General features: G+C 46.2%; 1 protein-coding gene across 1 annotated transcript in view; it reads right to left on the bottom strand.

Annotated features, from left to right (window-relative positions):
• Positions 1-4,319: 4,319 nt before the first annotated feature.
• Positions 4,320-19,269, bottom strand: part of Cdhr1 (cadherin related family member 1) — a gene marked incomplete in the record, with an annotated part of 23,247 nt that continues 8,297 nt past the window's right edge. The window contains 10 exon segments of the mRNA XM_008835594.2: positions 4,320-6,579; positions 7,145-7,402; positions 8,019-8,247; positions 8,823-8,890; positions 9,435-9,599; positions 11,663-11,815; positions 12,732-12,935; positions 15,748-15,848; positions 16,964-17,042; positions 18,622-18,765. Coding sequence (XP_008833816.1) covers positions 6,043-6,579; positions 7,145-7,402; positions 8,019-8,247; positions 8,823-8,890; positions 9,435-9,599; positions 11,663-11,815; positions 12,732-12,935; positions 15,748-15,848; positions 16,964-17,042; positions 18,622-18,765 — 1,938 coding nt within the window.

The following is a 19,269-nucleotide window of genomic DNA, read 5'->3' on the forward strand; positions in this document are numbered from 1 at the left end:
ACAGTTTACCTGTAAATAGTTTAGTTTAATCTCCCACATATGGAGAAATTTAAAATCTTATAACCACAAGATTATTGTCACTCCTAAGAGCCTATATTTTTATATATGCACATATATAGCAGCACACATTTAACGTAGTGATATTTTGTTTATGAGAAATGTCCTATGGTCCATTTTAAAAAGCAAATTTTTGGAAAGAGACAAGAAATTTTGCCTCTTTTGGCTTCTACATGTTTCCTCCATAGAATGGAAGGCTGCTGGTCGATGGGCAGGGAGGGTATAATGGTCACAAAGTAGCCTAGAGCTACCATGAAGGTAAGAGTAGATGTTTTGATCTTCACTCCAACAGAGGGATCTTGGTGGTAGGCATGGGACTGAGGTAGAAGGAGGGAAGGGGCCATGGAAGAGGAGCAAGCCTAAGAGGACGAGTGAGAACTGTGTTGATGAGCAGAGCTGTGTTCAGAAGTTTGCGTGGGATAGGAGAATGTGATCTAGAGAGAGCTTCTGGGACTGTGACACTTTTAAAGATTCTTAGATTTCCCCTTGAAAAACCTAAAGATTCACATTACGTATGGTCATATACTTGTGGTATATGGTTCTATTTAATGTTGTTTGATTTTATAATGATGTAAAAAATGACACACATCTAGTAGAAAGCAAACCAAATTTTGAATACTCATCTTTCCTGGGTTAGTGGTATGCACTGCAGTTCTCTTTAGAGATGCAGTGATGTGAGCTAAAGCTCCCAGTCAGTGACTGTGAGGCAAACAACTGAGACTACAACATGCTTGTTGCTGAGTTAGGATGTTTGATAAGTTAGGAATATTAAAAAGGGTTTCGGCTTACAACATTTCCCAACCTACAATGATTTAATTGAGAACAAAACTTTGAGGAACAGCTGCGTATGTGATGTCATCATATCTATGCTAATGTCCTTTGCGTCTTTTCTTTAATTCATGTTTAAAGGATGCTGTATCCTCACGTCTGTTCACATTCTTGGGACATGCTATGTTCTTATCTATTTAGAGGAGAGGGAGAGAGAGAGAGAGAGAGAGAGAGAGAGAGAGAGAGAGAGAGAGAGAGAGAGAGAGGAATCAACCTCCCTCACACATGCCAGGCAAGAACAGTACCACTGAGCTCCAGCTCTACACCATGTAACTTGTAAGCAGGGCTACCTGCTTTTAGCATGAAGCCATCTCTAGCCCAACAGTTTGAGGGAGTTATTTTGTTCACAATTTTTCTTCTCCTCTATCTTGTTTTAGTCAGTCTACCTCACCTCTAGAAGCAGGTATGGGATAGATGATAAACTTTAAACATGTATGAGCACAGGAATGACTGAATTAATTACTGTATATAACAAATGACTGAACTCCATCCAGCCAAGGAAATATATTCGCTTGATTTCATAATGTCATATAAATGTCTCCAGCACCATACTGTCACTACTGCAGTTCATTAATCAAAGTGTGGTAGCCTCAGACTTGACCACCCATTTGAGAAACTACACCCTTTAAAAGCGCTTCCCCCATTGTTTCTTTCTGAGCCTCCTAAGGGACCTTGGTATGTCTATATACCAGTTGGCCAGCCTTGATCCTCATGCAGCATCTACTCACTCATCCCAGTTCATTCTCCCATGGTGGGGGCCTTGATGGCCATCAGTGAAGAGTCACTGCCTGCCAACTGATGCCAACACCCTTGGCAAGTTTGCTGCCTCTGGGTTCTCTCAAAGCTTCCACCATGCTGGCATGGTAGGATATGTATGTCTGTAGTTTCAGATACTTGAGAAACATGCTTGAGGCAGGAAATTTACTTGAGCTCACGAGCTAGTTTCTGCCTCATCAACAGCAAAACAGCACCAACAACCAAATATCCTTTGTTTATATAGACAGAGTCCCTGAGGGTCTTGAGAAGCAATGCAGGTTGACTCCTCCCCAGCTCTCACTACCACATGTGCCAGCTTGGCTCTGAGGGATAGCAGTGTCAGGACAGAGTCCCATAGATTCTCTTAGGGACATCTCATCAGTTTTTGCCCACTTGGAATGTAGATGTCAAAACACAGGCTGCAAGTCACAGATGGTACTGTGTCTAAATGCTTTTATTCCAGGTCTTTCCACATAGTCTCCTCTCATCTCAGAGAACCATCAGTATGTGAAAACATCCCAGGTTAGGCTACATGATAAAGTCCTTTCATCTAGGATATTGCTCTTGTATGTGGGCCACAGAAAGCCACTCTCAAATGCATCTTATACTACTAAAAATAGCAGTAGCTGTCAGTGGCTCCAGAGCAGGCATTGGGTGTTTGCATACATTAGCTCTTGCTAATCTTCACAGCAATGTCTTTGCACCCTTTACTGATGAGAAAAGTGAGGCCCCAGACGGCCTTATATTTTGCTCAAAGTCACATGTAAGTGGCTAAACCTGAATTCACACCTAGGACTTGAACTGTAAAAGTAGCTTATTATTTTATGATTAGAGGCTCAGTCAGTAAAGTGTTTGCTATGCCAGCATGAAGACCTGAGTTTGATACTCAGAACCATGATTTAAAAAAAAGATGTTGGGGGCTGGAGAGATAGCTCTGAGGTTAAGAGCACTGGTTACTCTTGCAGAGGACCCAGGATCAATTCCAAGCATCCACATGACAGCTAACAGCCCTTCATATCTCCAGTTCCAGGGGAATCCAACATCCTCTTCTGACCTCCATGGGCATTGCATGACATGGGTGCATTTACATGCACACAGGCAATTCTCTCATACACATAAAATAAAAATAAATACATAAAATATTTATGTATTTATTTATATTTTTTAGAAGAAGCCTTTCATTACAGCTTTAACATACTCAATAACAATTGCCAGAGCAAAGATACAGCTCTTTCAAAAGTGACTATAAAATTTTTAGGTTCACAGTTGAATTAATACAGTTATACAATATTGAACTCAGCATAAACCCTGTAAGACATAAAATTGAATGAATTTTTAACCTTTAGAAAAGGTTTCCATTTCATTTTAAAATATACTGTATCTTACAGAAAGACTCATTTTTGCTAATAACACTTAGATGTTGGCGCATGTGTCTCTCATCTGTATGTATCTGATCACAGCAGACAGTAGCAGGGAAGACAGAGTAAAAGGGCTCTAGTGTGGGGGAGGCTATGGGAGGGTGCCATCTGGGAAGTGGGTATATAGATGAATAAGATTGGGATGTTCTGTGTGATATACACACAAAAAATCAACAATTTTTTTAAAAAGAGAGGAGGAAGCATAAAAATTTATGTCATGTTAATTAGTAGAGGTGACAAACATTACCATTGAAATCTACCTGATGACTTTATATAGTATTTTTTAAATGTCGGGACTCATGCGTGCTTGTAATGTAATTCCAGCACTGGGAAGGTAAAGACAGGCAGATCACTGGAACTTGCTGACCAAAGTCTAGCTGAATAGGCAAGCTCCAGGTAAAAGTGAGAGACCCTGTCTCAAAACTAAAGTGGAGTGACTGAGGAAGATACCTGAGGTTGACCTCTCAACTCACATGGTGTGTGTACCTACACACACACACACACACACACACACACACAGAGAGAGAGAGAGAGAGAGAGAGAGAGAGAGAGAGAGAGAGAGAGAACATAAAATCAAATCTGAGCTCAGCCACAAATGGAAATAAAAATAGCCATAACATCTTAGAGTCATGCCTACTGACTGACAATGAGACTAAGGCTCCATTAGTTTGGAAAGGTGAGGTCACCCCAATTGCTGTTTCTGCCTCCTAGCTACTGACTTGGAAGCCCAACAATAAGCCCTATTATAGGTTTGGGTCTATCCCAGTGTGTCTGAGTAGGAAACCCCTCACCCTGCCACTGTCTTATGCTTTGGGATTTGACTGGCTCCACTCCACTGGCAGAGTCTCTTCTAGTATTGACACTGACTCTTCTCCTTGGCTGTGTCCTCTTTCCTCCTGTGGAGCCCATGGTAGCCAATAGGCTCTTGCCTCTTCCATGGTCAGCTCCAAGATTGGCTCTTCCTTGGTTCAAGCTCTTGGTTTTGTCCACAAACCCACTCTCCTCCTAGGGCACACAATGCTGAACTGAACTTTCAGCCCAAGGGCCTTCATGACCACCTTCCCAGAGATAAATTGCTTGCTTTCATGCCCACTTTAGGCCTTCCAATTCCTGCTGGACTACACTGGGGAGCCCTGGCTCCAGACCCGACCCACTTTTCCTCCAAGCAACCCTGCCTAGGCTCATCCTGATTAGGAAAAAAGTACAATCTAAGCCCAGGACAGGTCAAGATCAGGTATACAAGTCTACAAATGTGTTTTCATTAAGGTGCAGGCAGACTACATGGACAAATTTTTCTAGTTTGCCTCAGTGAAAGATGTGGGAGTCAGGGATGGATTCAACCACTGAAGGAACCATGAGTCAAGAATAGTGGTCTCTAGTCAGTGAATGCAAATCTAGAACACCGGCTTGTCCTTTGGACAATAGATTTTATTTATCACTTACAAAAGAGGTTGACTGCATGCATGTTATAGGATGCTGAACTCCCTACGGTGGGCAATCATAATCCAGTCCAGCTTTTCCCTGAAACATAGGCCAGAAAGTGCCTTCCAGACTGGGGCTCCTTGCATGCTAGAGTCCACCCCCAATACTGCCTGGGCCAAGGAATGATGACCCTTAAGCAAGGACTCTGCACACTGGTACATCTGAGTAACACCTCAAAACACAGACACAGACATCAAGAAAACCACATGTATGTACAATCTGCTGTATCAGTGACCACTGCATTCCAGAAGGCTTATTAAAGAGTGTATATGTCAAGATTTCCTTGAAGAAAGTTCCTTGAAACAGAGCAAAACCTCCATGTATTAGTCATGGCAGCTTTCCGAATTTCTCCTCTGGGAGAGACTGTTGCACACTGTCAAGGTGTGTCCTAGATAGAGGAAATGCTGTGGACCAGGAGCCCTCAGACAAGATCTGTGCTATAAACTCATTGTGTGGCATGGGGCAAATCACTCTTCTCTTAGGGACTCATTTCTCTGTCTTAGCCAAACAGACTTGGACTAGGTCTTACTGCCCAGCTCTGAGTGGCCTCCAACCTCAGCCTAGTGCTTCCTGGGGGCATTTGGCAGAGTAGCTGTAGGTGCTAATACTTTCTGGATGAAATGTACCCAGAGAGCTGGCATACAAAAAAATACTTTGTATTCATGCTATTGTGCACTTGGCTAAGGCCCTCTGCACCACTGTTTTCTTGGCATTTCCCTTCTTCATTTTACAGAGAAAGAAGAAGATTGAGAGGTTAAACAGCATCTCTAAGGTTACATGATGTGAGAAGGGTTGAATGAAAAGGTAAATCTCCTGGGAGCTCAGACCTGTGATCCATCTTCTACCTGGCCCTGTCCCTTCAAGGTAGACTTGAGATAACTGCCTTCACTCTTGTCAAAGCCCATCTTAGATCAGCATGTCAGGGGCACAATCTTACCTAGATGCCAAGGTCCATTGTCCCAATGGCTTCAGATATCACCCTATAATTAGCATGAGTTGTCAGAGCATCTTTGCCCCTTCCTTGCCTGCATTTTCTTCTCTATGGCCTACAAAGCTCACTGACTTTCAGCTTTAGCTTGGGCTAAACCTCCATTAACTTGCGGTGATCTGAAGCTTCAGGATCCAGATTCTTGCCAGTCTTGTTACCTGTGACCAGGGCCCTACTCCTTGACAGAGAGATGACAAGACCCCAGTAGGACTCCAGTGACTGTAGGGTTTAGGGTTGGGGACTAGAAATACACAGACTTGGCTTCCTGTCAGCCCCAGCCTCTGAAGAATGGCAAGCATTGTGGCTGTGCCCAGGGTTTGGGTAATGGGTACGTGTTTGCCGACTGTATCCCATAGTCTGAGAAGTCTCTTGTCCAAGGCCCTGTGAAGACCCCCCTATGTGGAAGAGTTACATCACTGTACAAATCAGGGGTGACCTTGTAGGGCACAGGATAGGAAGTAGTAGGGTGGCCAGTGTTGGGGGGAAGGGAAGAGAAGGATCATGGGATGCACTCTAGAAGTAAGCCTTGTTGTCTACACTCTTCTTCTCAAACTTTTGCCTGAGCTCAGAGACCAGAGAGGACTGGATGGGGCTTCCCAAGGTCTTGGGCTTGGATGACTGTTGGGGTTGCTGGGGGGTGAGAGATCCAGAGACAGTAGGCACCTTCCATTGTGTTGCCATTCTGGGTGCCATTCTGGGAGGTGGCGGGGGAGCTGGGGCTCTAGGGGGCATCGTGATTCCTGCACTGCTGTTATTGCAGTTCTCATTGGGAGGATCCTCTTTGAGCATGAACTTGGTAGCCGTCTTGGCCCTCCTGAACTTGAGCCACTCAATACGAACTGTGCGTGGTGCGGGGCTGGGCCTCCTACGGAGCACGCGCCTTACAGGCTGGACCTTGTTGGATTTCTTGTTACGCCAGAAGGTGGCAGTGGAGATGAGGACCGTTATGGCCACAACGATGGCCATGACTCCAGCCAGCACACCCACAGCCTTCATGGGGTTGTCCTTGGTCTGTATCAGGAAGGCAGCCATGGAGCCTCGAGACAGCGTCTGGAAGAGAGAGTCATTCCTGCATTCATCTCTTTCCTCCTCTTCCCTGGAGCACAGTGGTGGTGTGAGCTAGCCTAAGCCTGTTAGGTTCACTGCCATCAGGTACCCCTTTGAGAATCTCAGGCAACACACTGAGGCAAAATATGGTACAAAAAAACCTCCTGCAGGTTCCAAACTCCTGCTTTGCTTAACTCTGTCCTTATAAGAAGGACAGATATGATATAGGGAGGCCCATGAACCTAAACAAACCAGAAATCCATTGAATCATGACTTCTTGGTTGTCACTGAACTGAGAACTACACATAATGATTTAACTTCTACCTTCCGACACCTGAGTGAATGAGTCCTTCACAGGAAAAATAGAGGCTTAGCACAGCCCAGAGTCATACCACTAATACACATTGAAACTAGACTTTTAACTTGATTTCCAGTTTATGGGTTTGATTTCACAGATAGCCCTTGAGAACATTTTAAGCATCTTTTGAAGGAAACCCAGGGATTGTCCTGCTCCTGTTGGAGGGGATGGCTTTCTGTTCCCTTTCTCTGACCACAGCCTTGTACCTACCTCTGTATCTGTGATGTCAATCTTGAGTACGGCTGTGGTGCTGAAGGACGGGGAGCCTCGGTCCTTGGCCTGCACTTGTAGGGACCATGTATAGTCTCCATTGGGCGTGATGTTTTGTAGGGCATCCAGGGAGTGGATGGAGTTCTTGAGTCTGATCTCCCCTGTATGTGCATCGATGTCAAACACGTTGGCTGGCTCTGCATGGGTGATGGAGTAGTCTACCAGGTTGTTGGGCTCCTCTGCATCCTGGTCTGTGGCCTGTGCATAGAGCAGAACAGACAGAGCTGGGCTTGGGGAAGATACCTTTGCACACTGACTAAATCAGCATGTAATGTGGGGTTTTCTGGATCAGTGGAAAAGGATCCTGATTCTATATGGAGTAGATAGAGTTGGAAAAGGAGAATGTATGTTCTACTATGAGCCATGGTCTATGTTAAGTCCTACAATGTGCTACATGGTTCAGTTCCCAGAGCAAGTCTAGGAAGTAGTTGTTGGTAAAAGTGTATCATAAATGTAAACACGAAAGCTTTGATACCAGGGCAGAAGTGGAAGGAGAAGAGCTTGGATTCAACCCAAGATTTTTAGATTTCAGAGTTCAGTTCTTCTCTACATCAAGAAGTTGGAATACTGTGGGAAAGGCATTACTTTGAAGGTAGGCAGACCAGCTACAAACATTCCACCCTCCACCCCTATGAGCTTCATGTTTTTCCATTTGTCGTGTTTTCTTTCCTAGAGGAGTTTTCTGGTTGGGGTGGAAAAGAGGCCATATAGAAAGTACCCTGCAGCCCATTGTCCCTAGAGGGGGTAGAACACATTTTATTTTAAGCTAAATTCATGTTTCAGACAAAAGTGCTCAGCTGCCTCTAATACCCACCTCAATTTTCACTGGGGTCCCCAAAACCATAGTCTTCTCTTGGATGCTCTGTCCAAACTGGGGGTAGTGGTCATTGACATCCAACAGGGTGACAAACACCTCAGCCAGGCTGTACCTGCCCTCCATGTCCTCTGCCTTCACGTAAAAGTTGTACCTCGAAGTGCCCTCTGCATCCAGGCTTGCCCAGGGCTGGGTGTAGATAAGCCCAGTGGATGGGTGGATCAGGAATCTGCCAGGCACAGGAAGCACAGGCACTCATGCATGCTTGTAGAGATATGCACACACACATACACACACACACGCACACACACACACCACATACCACTCATGTATGCATGCACATGCCTGCAGTAATAAGCTGCCTTCAGAAATCCTCAGTGAGACGTCGTGCAGCTTCTGTAAGCATCCCACCTGCTCCTCCCTCATCCTTGTAGCCTGATACTAGAGGCAGATCCAATTACTGACTTACCCACTTGGTCCTATGGAGCTTAGCAACCCAAACCACAGCCTGTCCCAATTTCCCCTGGCCTGATGCCTCCTCAGCCTATCCCTGCTTCCTGCCTCCAGGCTGTTCCCATGAGCTTCTCTCTGTCATCTCACTGAGTGCAACCCTCACCTCTGCCTCAGGCTCTCCATTGCTTCCCTCTATCCCTTGTCCCCTCCCTACCTTGCACCTGGGATGCTCACTTCCCTACCCTAGCTCTTATCCTTTCCAGGTCCCTCCAGCTTTATGTAGAGACTCCCTTCACACTAGCCTTCCAAATTTCTTGCTTGAGGCTTTGCTAGGGTTCCTGATCTACTTACAGGTCTGACCCAGTTCCATAGATGGAGTACTTGACTTTGCCCCAGGGTCCTGTATCTGGATCCACAGCCTGGAAAAGAGAAAGCTCTCTGTGCTGTGGTCAGGCCCCTGGCAGCTCCTTTAGCTGAGGACAACTTTCTTCAGGAAACAGACAGAACCTGGAGTTTGTCCAACTGGCGATAAAGTAGCCTGGAGGCTCCTCTGTTTTCTTCAGGGAGGGTCTCAAAGGTCAGAAGACCCAAAAAGTTTATATCTGGAAGGCATTTTATTTCTCTTTCATAACTCAGTTAGGGAGAGGGATGAACTTGAGCCCTGTGTTTAGGTTCATACATATGTCCACATTATCACTACTGAGAAGCAAGTGGCCCAGCAACACAGCAAAGATGAGGAGAGATTCCTTCATGAGTAGATTATAAAAGGCTACACATTTTGCTGTGGTACCAGACTTTCCCCTGCCTCACCTCTGCTATATAAGTGAATGGTGATGCCGATCCCATCAGATTAAGAGACAGAGGCTAAGAGAAGGCAAGCAGCTTGCTCAAGACCACAGCTAAAGACTGTAGGCCTTGTGATTTAAACTGGAACCCTAGGCCCTGGGCCAGTCCCCAACTTACTGTGACAGCCACCACGTTGGAGCCCCCTAGTGTATTCTCAGGGATCCTGGCGATATAGTAGTGGGAAGTAAACTTGGGGACATTGTCATTGGTGTCCAGGAGCTGGATCACTATGTCTGCTGTGGAACTGAATTTCTCTGGGGTATTCACTTCAATGGCCAGGAGCTAGGGGAAGAAGAACCACAGTTGTCTGGCTGGGCAATTATCCCACCAACAGCCCTCCACCATCCACCATCTGTCTCCCCAGAATTGCTCTAGCGCTCACTTGCTTGTCTCTCTGTCTTTTGATGTTGCTGTTTCATCTTTTGGAGTCAGGGTCCACTATGTAGTCCAGCCTAGCCTCAAACTGCCAAGCCTTCTTCCCCAGCCTCCCAAGGGCTAGGCTTATAAGCATGAACCGCCATACCTAGCTGGCCTCCCATTCTTACTTTTAGTTCCTGTTGGAGGTTCCTCTCACCATCTTCATGGTCTCCTATCATCCCTCCCCGGTGGGACTTACAAAGCTAACACTCTTACTGCTCCCATCTGTACTTAAGGCCTGGTTTTTGTCGTTGTTTTGTTCTACTGACTTGTGGTTCCAAGTTTCTAACCATTCTTATAAATTTGACTTCTCCAGATAAAAACCATGGTAATTTTATCAAGGTTTCTCAGTACCACTCCAAAGGCAATTCTGCTAAGAGTTACTTGGGATGAGCAGGTGACATATGCCTATAATCCCAGTACTCAAGAGTCAGAGGCACAAGGATTAATGAGTTTGAGGTCAGACTAGGCTACACAGTGAGCTCCAAGACAACCTTGGCTATCCGGAGAGATTCCATCACAAAAAAAAAAAAAAAAAAAAAACAGCAACAAGAAAGCATGAAATAGTAGGAAGGCCTTGAAGCCTTCATTACCTTTTCATTAGGGAGAACTGGTATTTTTAAGACTAGGAACACTTTTCTATCCCTTCATGGAACTTCACATTTTTCATCATTTAAGTGTTGCATTGTTCTTATTAGGCTAATTCTTAAGAATGTCATATTAATTGTGTTTGTAAAAGTATCTTTTAGGGAGTCCCTGTCTCAAAAAGCCAAAAAAGAGTGTACTTTATTCCACTATATTCATATTTCTCTCTCTCTCTCTCTCTCTCTCCCTCTCTCTCCCTCTTTCTCTCTCTTTCCTCTCTCATTTTCCATCCCCATAGGAAAACTGTTGGGATACTACCTTTGTGCTATTTGTGCTATAATTTTGTTTCATTTATAACAATCTTTCAATCATTTTTTTCTTAGTCATGTATCTACAAATAGTGCTCCCTTTGACTACTTTATCTAATTTTTGCAGCTTTTATCTTCTCTTTATTCAGAAATGATATCATTCCAAACATGAATGAAATCATCGGCGACAGTAGGCATTCATAGGGTTTTTTGTTTTTTTTTGTTTTGTTTTGTTTTGATCTTTTTGAGACAGGGTCTCCCTGTAGCCCCAACTGGCCTGAAACTCACTATGTATACCAGGCTGGCCCTGAACTCACAGAGATCAGAGATATACCTGCCTCTGCCTCCCGAGTGCTGGGACTAAAGGTGTGTGCCACCACGCCTGGCCAGCATTCACGTTTTATTCCCAACTTCTGACAATGCTTTTAGTATCTCACTTTTTACTATGATGCTATTTATATATAATTATAAATAATGATGATTTAAATATTATTGAAGTATGTCCTCATTTATATATAACTCATGTATTAGTATATGATAGGCATGATTTATACATATTTATGATTTTATATAATTACAAATGACATCAAAGGAATATATCCCCCTCTTCTGCTAAGGTTGTTGGTGGAATAGATGACAGACATCAAAGACAAGTGAGAAAACATCTATTTTGATAATCACACAGTGTCTCTGCATCTTTTTACATGGCAAACTATATTGGTAGTGTGCCCTGGACTCCCCAGCTCTTGCATTCCTGAGCCAGTAGTGGTTTAGAAGCTGGGATGCTCAGTGAGACTGAGGCTGTGAACACGTTTCAGAAGCTGTGTAAGTGAGGAGGCATTCTTCTCCCGCCCCACCCTACCTCCTGCTCCCCACATGCCCAAAGAAGGGACAAACAATCTAGGAGGAAGACAAAAGAATCAGTAAAGACTGAGGGTGATGACGGTTCTCTCAGAGTGAATCTAGATGCTGGTGTGAGTTGCCTGGCTCCCAGCCCCTACCCACCCATTCAGGACAGTGCAACGTACCACCTACCTTGAAGGCTAGCACTTTAGACTTTTCAAAGTCAATGGCGGCTGAGTTCTCCACAATGATGGTGACTTGGGCTTCATTCAGGACTGTCTGTGGCACCACTCGGAAGACGCCCCCAGGTCCCACCAGCCGCAAGTTGAATTTGGCATTGGCTCCCTGGACAACAGAGTTTGGAGAGAAGAAACAAAAGATAAATAAGAATAAACACATTTATTTGCACTAGGTAAGGAGCCCTTACATGTCCTTGACCCTGAGGTGTGAGTAGTCTTTCTTTGTAAAGGTGAGCTAATCAAGGATTAGATTTAGCACAAAGTGTCAGCAAAGTCCCAAATGCATAAGGCTTAGTCCTGGGCTGGGCATAGGGAGAAAGGTTACATTACAGATGTCCTTTGGAGGGTCAGATGCAGAGGATCTTTTGGTTTAGTTTTTCCTTTGTAATTGATTATGACTATCTTTTGCCAAACAGATAGTGATAGAATGTGTGAATCACAGGAGAGCCATGAGCTCCATCAAAGGAAGCCATAAAGACATAAATTCCTTCAAGCAGCCACCTGGTCCTAAATTGACAGCCTGGCCTTTGCTCAAGCCTTATCCACTGGTCACTCCCCAGACTGAGAGAGAATGTTTACAGAGCCAACGTGTCTCCTTTAATGCTATAAGATAACTAGCCTGCTCTTCTTGAGAAAATAATATTAGGAAGAAGTCCCTCAATTACCCGAAGGACATTGGCACCAAGCAAATTCCTGCAGTTGCGTTCAACATAGTTTCTATGTAAGTCCAAATCGCTCTGCCTTTCTTTGCAGATACCTTCATCCCTCAGAAGGATTTATCAGCCCTTTGCTGTATTCCTTGCCTGTGGTGGGTCTGGCTCTGACTTTTATTTCTAAACTTTAAACTCCTTCCTTTTTCTGCTCTCCTAAATCCAACAGACAGTCTTGCATTGGATACCATGCCTTCATTCCTTCTTGGTTGCTTCATCTTGTTTCATTCATTTTGTGACCTGTGTGGCCTCTCCCAGCTAAGCTGAGCTTTAATACAGGCCCAATTCAATTTCAAGGGCATGGCCACACACCTGGTCAGAATCATTGACGGTGATCTTGAGGCCCCGCAGGATCTCCCCTTGAGGCGGGTGTTCATACATGGACAGTTCAAACCTGTTCTGGGGCCCACTCTCTCCGTAGAATGTTGGGGGATGGTTGTTGAGATCCACAATCCTGATGGTGACTGGGATCATGGCTTGAGCAACTGGGCTCCCTGCAGAGCTGATCTCTGTCACCTGGAGTGGGGACAGATGGTTATGGTTGTATGGCAGACAGACTGTTACTGGCCCCAATCATTCTGCCTCCTGGGGGTTCTCCTGGAAGAGAGTAATCACAAGGGTAATTTTTTTGGAATTACCATTGTGATTCCTCTCTTTAAGTGTGGCCTGGCTTGGCAACCTGCCTCTGACTGACAGCATATGGCAAAGATGACAAGCTATCACTTCATGATTAGATCATAAGAGGTTAAAATTCCATTTTGCTAACAGTTTCCCTTTCCCAAGGCTTCGATGAAGCAGGCAGTCATGCTAAAGAGGCCTTGAGATAAGGAGCTAATGATACCCCGAGACAACAACCATCAAACAAATGAGTCATACCAATAACCAAGTGACTAAAAAGCCAGTCTTCCCTCAGTCAAGTCTCTAGTGAGATCCCAGTGCAGGCTAACAATCTGATTGCAGCTGTGCATGTGACCTTTAGATGATCCAGTCAAACTGAACCCAGACTCCCTACGCCTACATACTTCGAGAAATGAATGTATATCATATTGTTTTCGGTCACTGAGTTTGGGGTAATTTCTCATGAAGCATTAGTCAATTAACGTAGACTACAAAGCCAGGGCTGGAGGTTCATAGGCACCCCATGAAACATGTAGCAAATGTGTAAGCCTTTCCAGGGTCTCCTCCCTTTGTTGTAGAAGGGTGTTCTGTCTGTTTCTAAAGGAAGCTCTGAATGATCCCAAAACCCCATTGCTTCACACTTGCCTGCGGGCTTCACTCCTCAGAATCCTCTGCCTGAGACGCAGAGGAAGACCTCCCTTTCCTACTCCCACTTAACTTTCACCTGCCCTCCTTTCAGACATTTCACAGACTTCCACACTGCATCCTGCACTACCACCTATGCACATTCCTAAGGGCTCAGCTCCCTTGGTCAATGTGACTCTGCCCCTGGCACATTCTCAGCGACTTCTCTGGTCCCTGTTCTCCGCATCCTCCTCATTCTGATGCTCTGTAGAAGTGGACTTGGCCAACTGTTTCTCTCTTGGACAACCATCCTCTGGGGATGGGGGCGTTGATCTCATTTCTTCTATGGTTTCTGTACTTTATGTGGATATTTTATTCTCTGAGATCTGTACCTGTATGCCCATGTTTAGATGTCTCTCTTTGGATGAGGCACCCAGACTCATTTCTCTCCTGCTAAATTTGTTCCCTTCCCTATCAAGGTCCATCCATGTCTCTTAATTCTTCATTCTCCACAGTTGATGACCACGTTCTGTGCAGTCTACCACCTTCCTAGTCTGTAATGTGTTTGTGGTGGTTTGAATGAGAATGTCCCCCATAGGCTCCAAGTATTTGGACATTTTGTCACGAGTTGGTGGTGCTGTTCTGGAGGTTTTAGGAGGTGTGGCCTTGAGGGAGGACGTGTGTCACTAGGGACAGGCTTTGAGAGTTCTTAAGCCTTGCCATTGTTTTAATTGCTGTCTGCTTCCTGTTCCTGCTTGAAGATGTGATCGTTTTCAGCTCTGACTCCCCGCCGTCATGCCTCCCTGACATTATGGACTCTAATCCTTCTGGAACCATAAGCCAAATAAACCTTCCCTTCTGTAAGTTGCTTTGGTCATGGTGTCTTATCACAGCAACAGAAAAGTAACCAATACAGGTCCCTTTCGTGTCACTAGGGACAGGCTTTGAGAGTTCTTAAGCCTTGCCATTGTTTTAATCGCTGTCTGCTTCCTGTGCCTGCTTGAAGATGTGATCGTTTTCAGCTCTGACTGCCCCGCCGTCATGCCTCCCTGATATTATGGACTCTAATCCTTCTGGAACCATAAGCCAAATAAACCTTCCCTTCTGTAAGTTGCTTTGGTCATGGTGTCTTATCACAGCAACAGAAAAGTAACCAATACAGGTCCCTTTCTGTCATCTCCCCTCCCCTTACTTTCCCTGGCCATCTTCTTCTGACACTTTAGTTGTGGCCTTGCCCTCCTGTCTAGGCTGGTCCAGGACTCTGTCTATTGGGTACTCATAACTTCCAGAGCCCTGGGGCTACCCCAGATACACCAAGTTCTAATTCCCAGGGAGGCTCCTGGAAACTGTTGTAGCCGTTGGCTACAGAGCAACCAGAGAGCGCTCTCAACCTGTGATTGTAATTCTACTCTGGCCGTTGGGAGCTCTACTGGCTACAGAGCAACCAGAGAGCGCTCTCAACCTGTGATTGTAATTCTACTCAAAGAGTTCAGTGGCTCTTGATGGCTTGTGGGTAAGGCCAGCTTCATCACTGGCAGGTCCAGTAAAGCACAAGAAATTAGTAAGAATTTTAAGACAGCAAACCACAGTATATTAGGCTTAGAGGAGGTCTTTTCTGACCACAGCTTGTGTGTGACTACATGGTCCCATGCTCTGCTCCACAGGAAAACCTGTGCCTTGCATTTGGGACCTTGTTCCTCTGGTCATACACTGGGACTCTTCCTCCTACATACTGCCTCTCTGAACTCCTTGAGCTTTTGTGGCTGGGAGTGTCTTGCTGACACCCCACTACTCATGATTTCCTTTATCATCTTTCACCTATAATTACCTACCCATGCTGACGGCATTGCCACCTCAATCCTCCGTCCTACCTTTTCATGAATCCCCGTGGTGGCTTCATGCTTTCCTCCACAAGGGCTCTGTAAGTATACTTGCTGCAGTTTGATGTGGGTGTTCCTTGGAATAACATGTGATTGGATGCCCTGGACTGAGCTCTGGGCATCTAGAGGAAGGCCTGGGTCTCATTACTTTTGTGGGTATCCAGGGCTGGACAGTGAGCAGGCAAATCAAGCTAGTGGGGTGTTACCTGTATATGAAGCTCGTACACCTCTCTCCCGAGCTGGGCAGGGCTCTGAAGCACGGAAATGCCTCCAGATGTCTCATTAATTTCAAAGGCTCCGTCACTCCCTGTCACAGAAAAGTGCCCTGCAGTTTAGCACAGGGCCACAGGAGGGAGCAGGGGAATCATGCCACATATTTCTCTGGCATCAGTTCATGGACGTCTCATAGAATACAATATAGTCAACCATCTATGCGTTGCCAGCGAGGACACTGAGTTTCAGAGGGACCAAGTAATCAGTTTCACAGCCAGCATAGCTCTGGGACTTGAACTTCTGTCCAGCCCTCAGGATCCAAACTGAGTACTTTCTCTTATATATCATACTGTGTGTATGTGTGTGAGTAGATATGTGTGGCCATATGAAAGTAAAAGGGAATGAGAGAGAGAGAGAACAAGAGAGAGAGAGAGAATGAGAGAGCAAGAGAGCACTAGAGAGAGACAGAGTGAGAGAAATGCAGAGAAAAGAGGGAGAATGACAGGAAGGAGCTTGGAGAAGGTGCAGGAGAAAGATGGTGTGAAGGATGTGAAGGAGAGGTGAGGAGGGATATGAGGGGATGACTGTGGGGATGATGGTAAGGAAAGACACCTAGAAAAGGAGTGGTCTCTGGGTGGGCATGTTTGTTCTTATGTGAGCTGCTAGAAGGCTGTGCACCAGCAGGGGCCAGGCTGGGGAGGCAGTGGTCTCTGGGTGAGTACATCACAAACAAGCTTGTCTGGAATCAGGCTTCAAGTGTGTTGACCTGTTCTTCTGGGGGATGCATATCCCAGTGCAGGGCCACTGGCCACAGTCCAGTTGCAGGAAAATCACACTCCACAGTCAGATGTCTTAGGCAGTAGTAGAGAGGAGCTATCAGCCCCTCTGAACCTCAATTTACTTGTTCACATATAGGCCTAATACTAGAGAAATGTCACAACCTCATTGTATTCGGTTCATTAAAAAGAATGAGAACAAATTAGCAATTCCAAGAGGGTGAGAAACTTTACTACACATCTGTGACTGCATGTCCCAAGTGAAGGGAGCACATGTGGGTCTCTGGTCCCCATGCTGTTCTCTTCCACTCTGTTCTCTGTCATCTGAGGGGGCCAGCTCCTCCACAGCACCTTGTCATCCTGGTCTGATAAGTAAAAGAACCAGGACCCAGTTCCCCAGAATCAGCTGCAGCATAAAAATACCCTCACTCACCGTTCATGAGCCTATAGAGGATGTGGTTGGGCTTGCCTCTGTCTCCATCTATGGCAACCACCTTCAGCACCTCTGAGCCCTGGGAGAACAGAAACAGTTGCCTGAGGCTGATGGTGATGTGGGTGTCACCCCTCCCCAGACACTGACCTATCATGAAAGGGAGATATCATCCCACTCAGGAAAAGAGCTAAGCTTTGGGCAACCCGAGAATGTGACCCTGCTCTGCCCTGCTGAGGGATTCCTGCACCACTGGTTCTCCCAGGGATGGAGGGACCACCTGAGCCCCAGTGCTTCCTGCCTCCAGGGTCAGAGCATAGAATGCCAGAGACTCTAGGCCTTCTGACTGTCTCCTGCCCCACCCACACTCACCTCGCACTTTGTTGTTTGCAACCCATCCTACTGCTCCACCTCTTCTACCTTCATCCTACCCAGAAGTGCATAGGGAAGAGGGGAGAAGCAGGTGGGAAGGAGGCTGGATCGCATGGCGGGTGCCTCCCAATGTGAGATCTCAGAATTAAGAATTTATCCTGTGCCCCCCGGGTATCATTTGAAAGGTTTGAGGGAGCTGGAGACAAGTCTAATTGAACCATTACCTGCAGACTCCCTGTAAGCTCCTTTTTGGGGTCCTCGCTGACTCATCTACTTTGACCCAGCCCAGTGCTGCCTCCACTCCTGGAGCCTGCCTTGAGGCCTGACCCTCAGAACCCAGAAGGTTCTGGGTCTCCCTCAATCCGTCCTGCAGGCTCATTAAGGGAAGCCAACATTCTCTTCCCCCAGGCTTGTCTCTATCCCTAGGCTCACAGCTTCTGCTTATTTCACAAAGTCTGGAATAATCAAGGGAGTCAAGGTTGAGAAGCAATCCAGTTTCACAGCAAGCTGTGAGGGTGTGGCCCGGTGAAGTCTCTCTCCAGCCTGGTTTCTGCCTACAAGGAACTCATGGTTGGGAAGTCATATAAAAACAGAAATGAACTCCAAGGAGACACAACCTCTGGGGGATAGAGAGGAGTTGGCTCCACCACAGACCACATATGGCAGGGACTGTGAAGGAAGAGGAGCAACAGGTGGCTGGTGTGATGGGGCATATGTACAGTGGTGAGGCTCATGGGGTGGCAGGGAGCTAGGCTGAACAATGGGACCCTGGGGGATTTGTTATGAAGACAGAAGATTGAATGGGAAGGAAACTGAGACTGGTCTTCCAGCTGGGCCTAGTAGGGTACTTGGCAAGTTTCACAGTGGTTCCTGCAGGAATTAGGGGAAAATTGCTGGTTTGAGGACCTTGGGGTTTAAGACAGAAGTTGGAAAGGCCCAAGGGAAACCTCGCCTTCTAGGAGCGGTGTAACAAAGACTGCAACAAGCCAAGCCTGTCAGCCATCTTGCTTCTCCAACTGTTTCCAGGCCTGACTTCTGTAGCTGGACCAGAGAAGCTTGAATGGATGCAGAAATGCCTGATCTACTTTAGCACCAAGCAGATGCTACAAAATCAAGTGCAGGCCTCCTCCCTCTTATGTTCTCGAGGAAAGAGAACCTGGGTGATCCCAGAACCAACCTCTGTGAGGGGACAGTGGCTGCGGTGGGAGATGTGGTAAGTCCATCCATCCCCAAACATGGATTCCAAAGAACCATCCAGGGAACACTAGTGAAGACGTGCAGCTACTCACCGGAATAGTGTCCTCGTATACGTAGCCGTAGTAGGGTGTGCCCACAAAGACAGGGGCCATGTCCTGAACATCCTCCACATTGATGGTGACGGTGGTGGTGACTGAGAACACCACATCAGCCCCTCGAAGCCTGCCTCCACCATCCTGGGGAGAAATCAGCCCAGAGAAGGAGGGTTAAGACAGGGTGGACTCGGACAAACTCTACTGGAATGTGGTTCCTGTCACCTCCTGGCTGTGAGGCCAGCTGTCCCCTCTGAATGTCTATTTGTTCCTGGATTTCTGGAGTTCACTCTTCCCTCTTAGAGATGTTGGGCACATCAAAGATGATATGTGAAGGTGTTCAGTCATGTGCCTTGCATGCAGCAGGTTACTTTATATAATTAACTCTCAAGGGACATCATATGTGGCTAGTGCTGGAGAAGGGATCAGAGATAAGTTCCTCAAGCAACTCCTGAGAACCTTCCATATGTTCAGTCTTGGAGTCATTGGGTCCCAGAAATATGACTTAGGCCCTGTCCTGCTCAGGGGACATGGGAAGAGAGCAGCTAACAGGTGTAAGCAGTCCCCAAGCTGTAGGGGAATGGCCTGGAGCTAATGGTAATCTTCAAGATGGCTTCCTGCATAAGAATCCCGTAGGCCTGGTGGGAA

The sequence above is a fragment of the Nannospalax galili genome, unplaced genomic scaffold (genome assembly GCF_000622305.1).
Source record: "Nannospalax galili isolate Female #2095 unplaced genomic scaffold, S.galili_v1.0 scaffold57, whole genome shotgun sequence".
Taxonomy (NCBI): Eukaryota; Metazoa; Chordata; class Mammalia; order Rodentia; family Spalacidae; genus Nannospalax; species Nannospalax galili.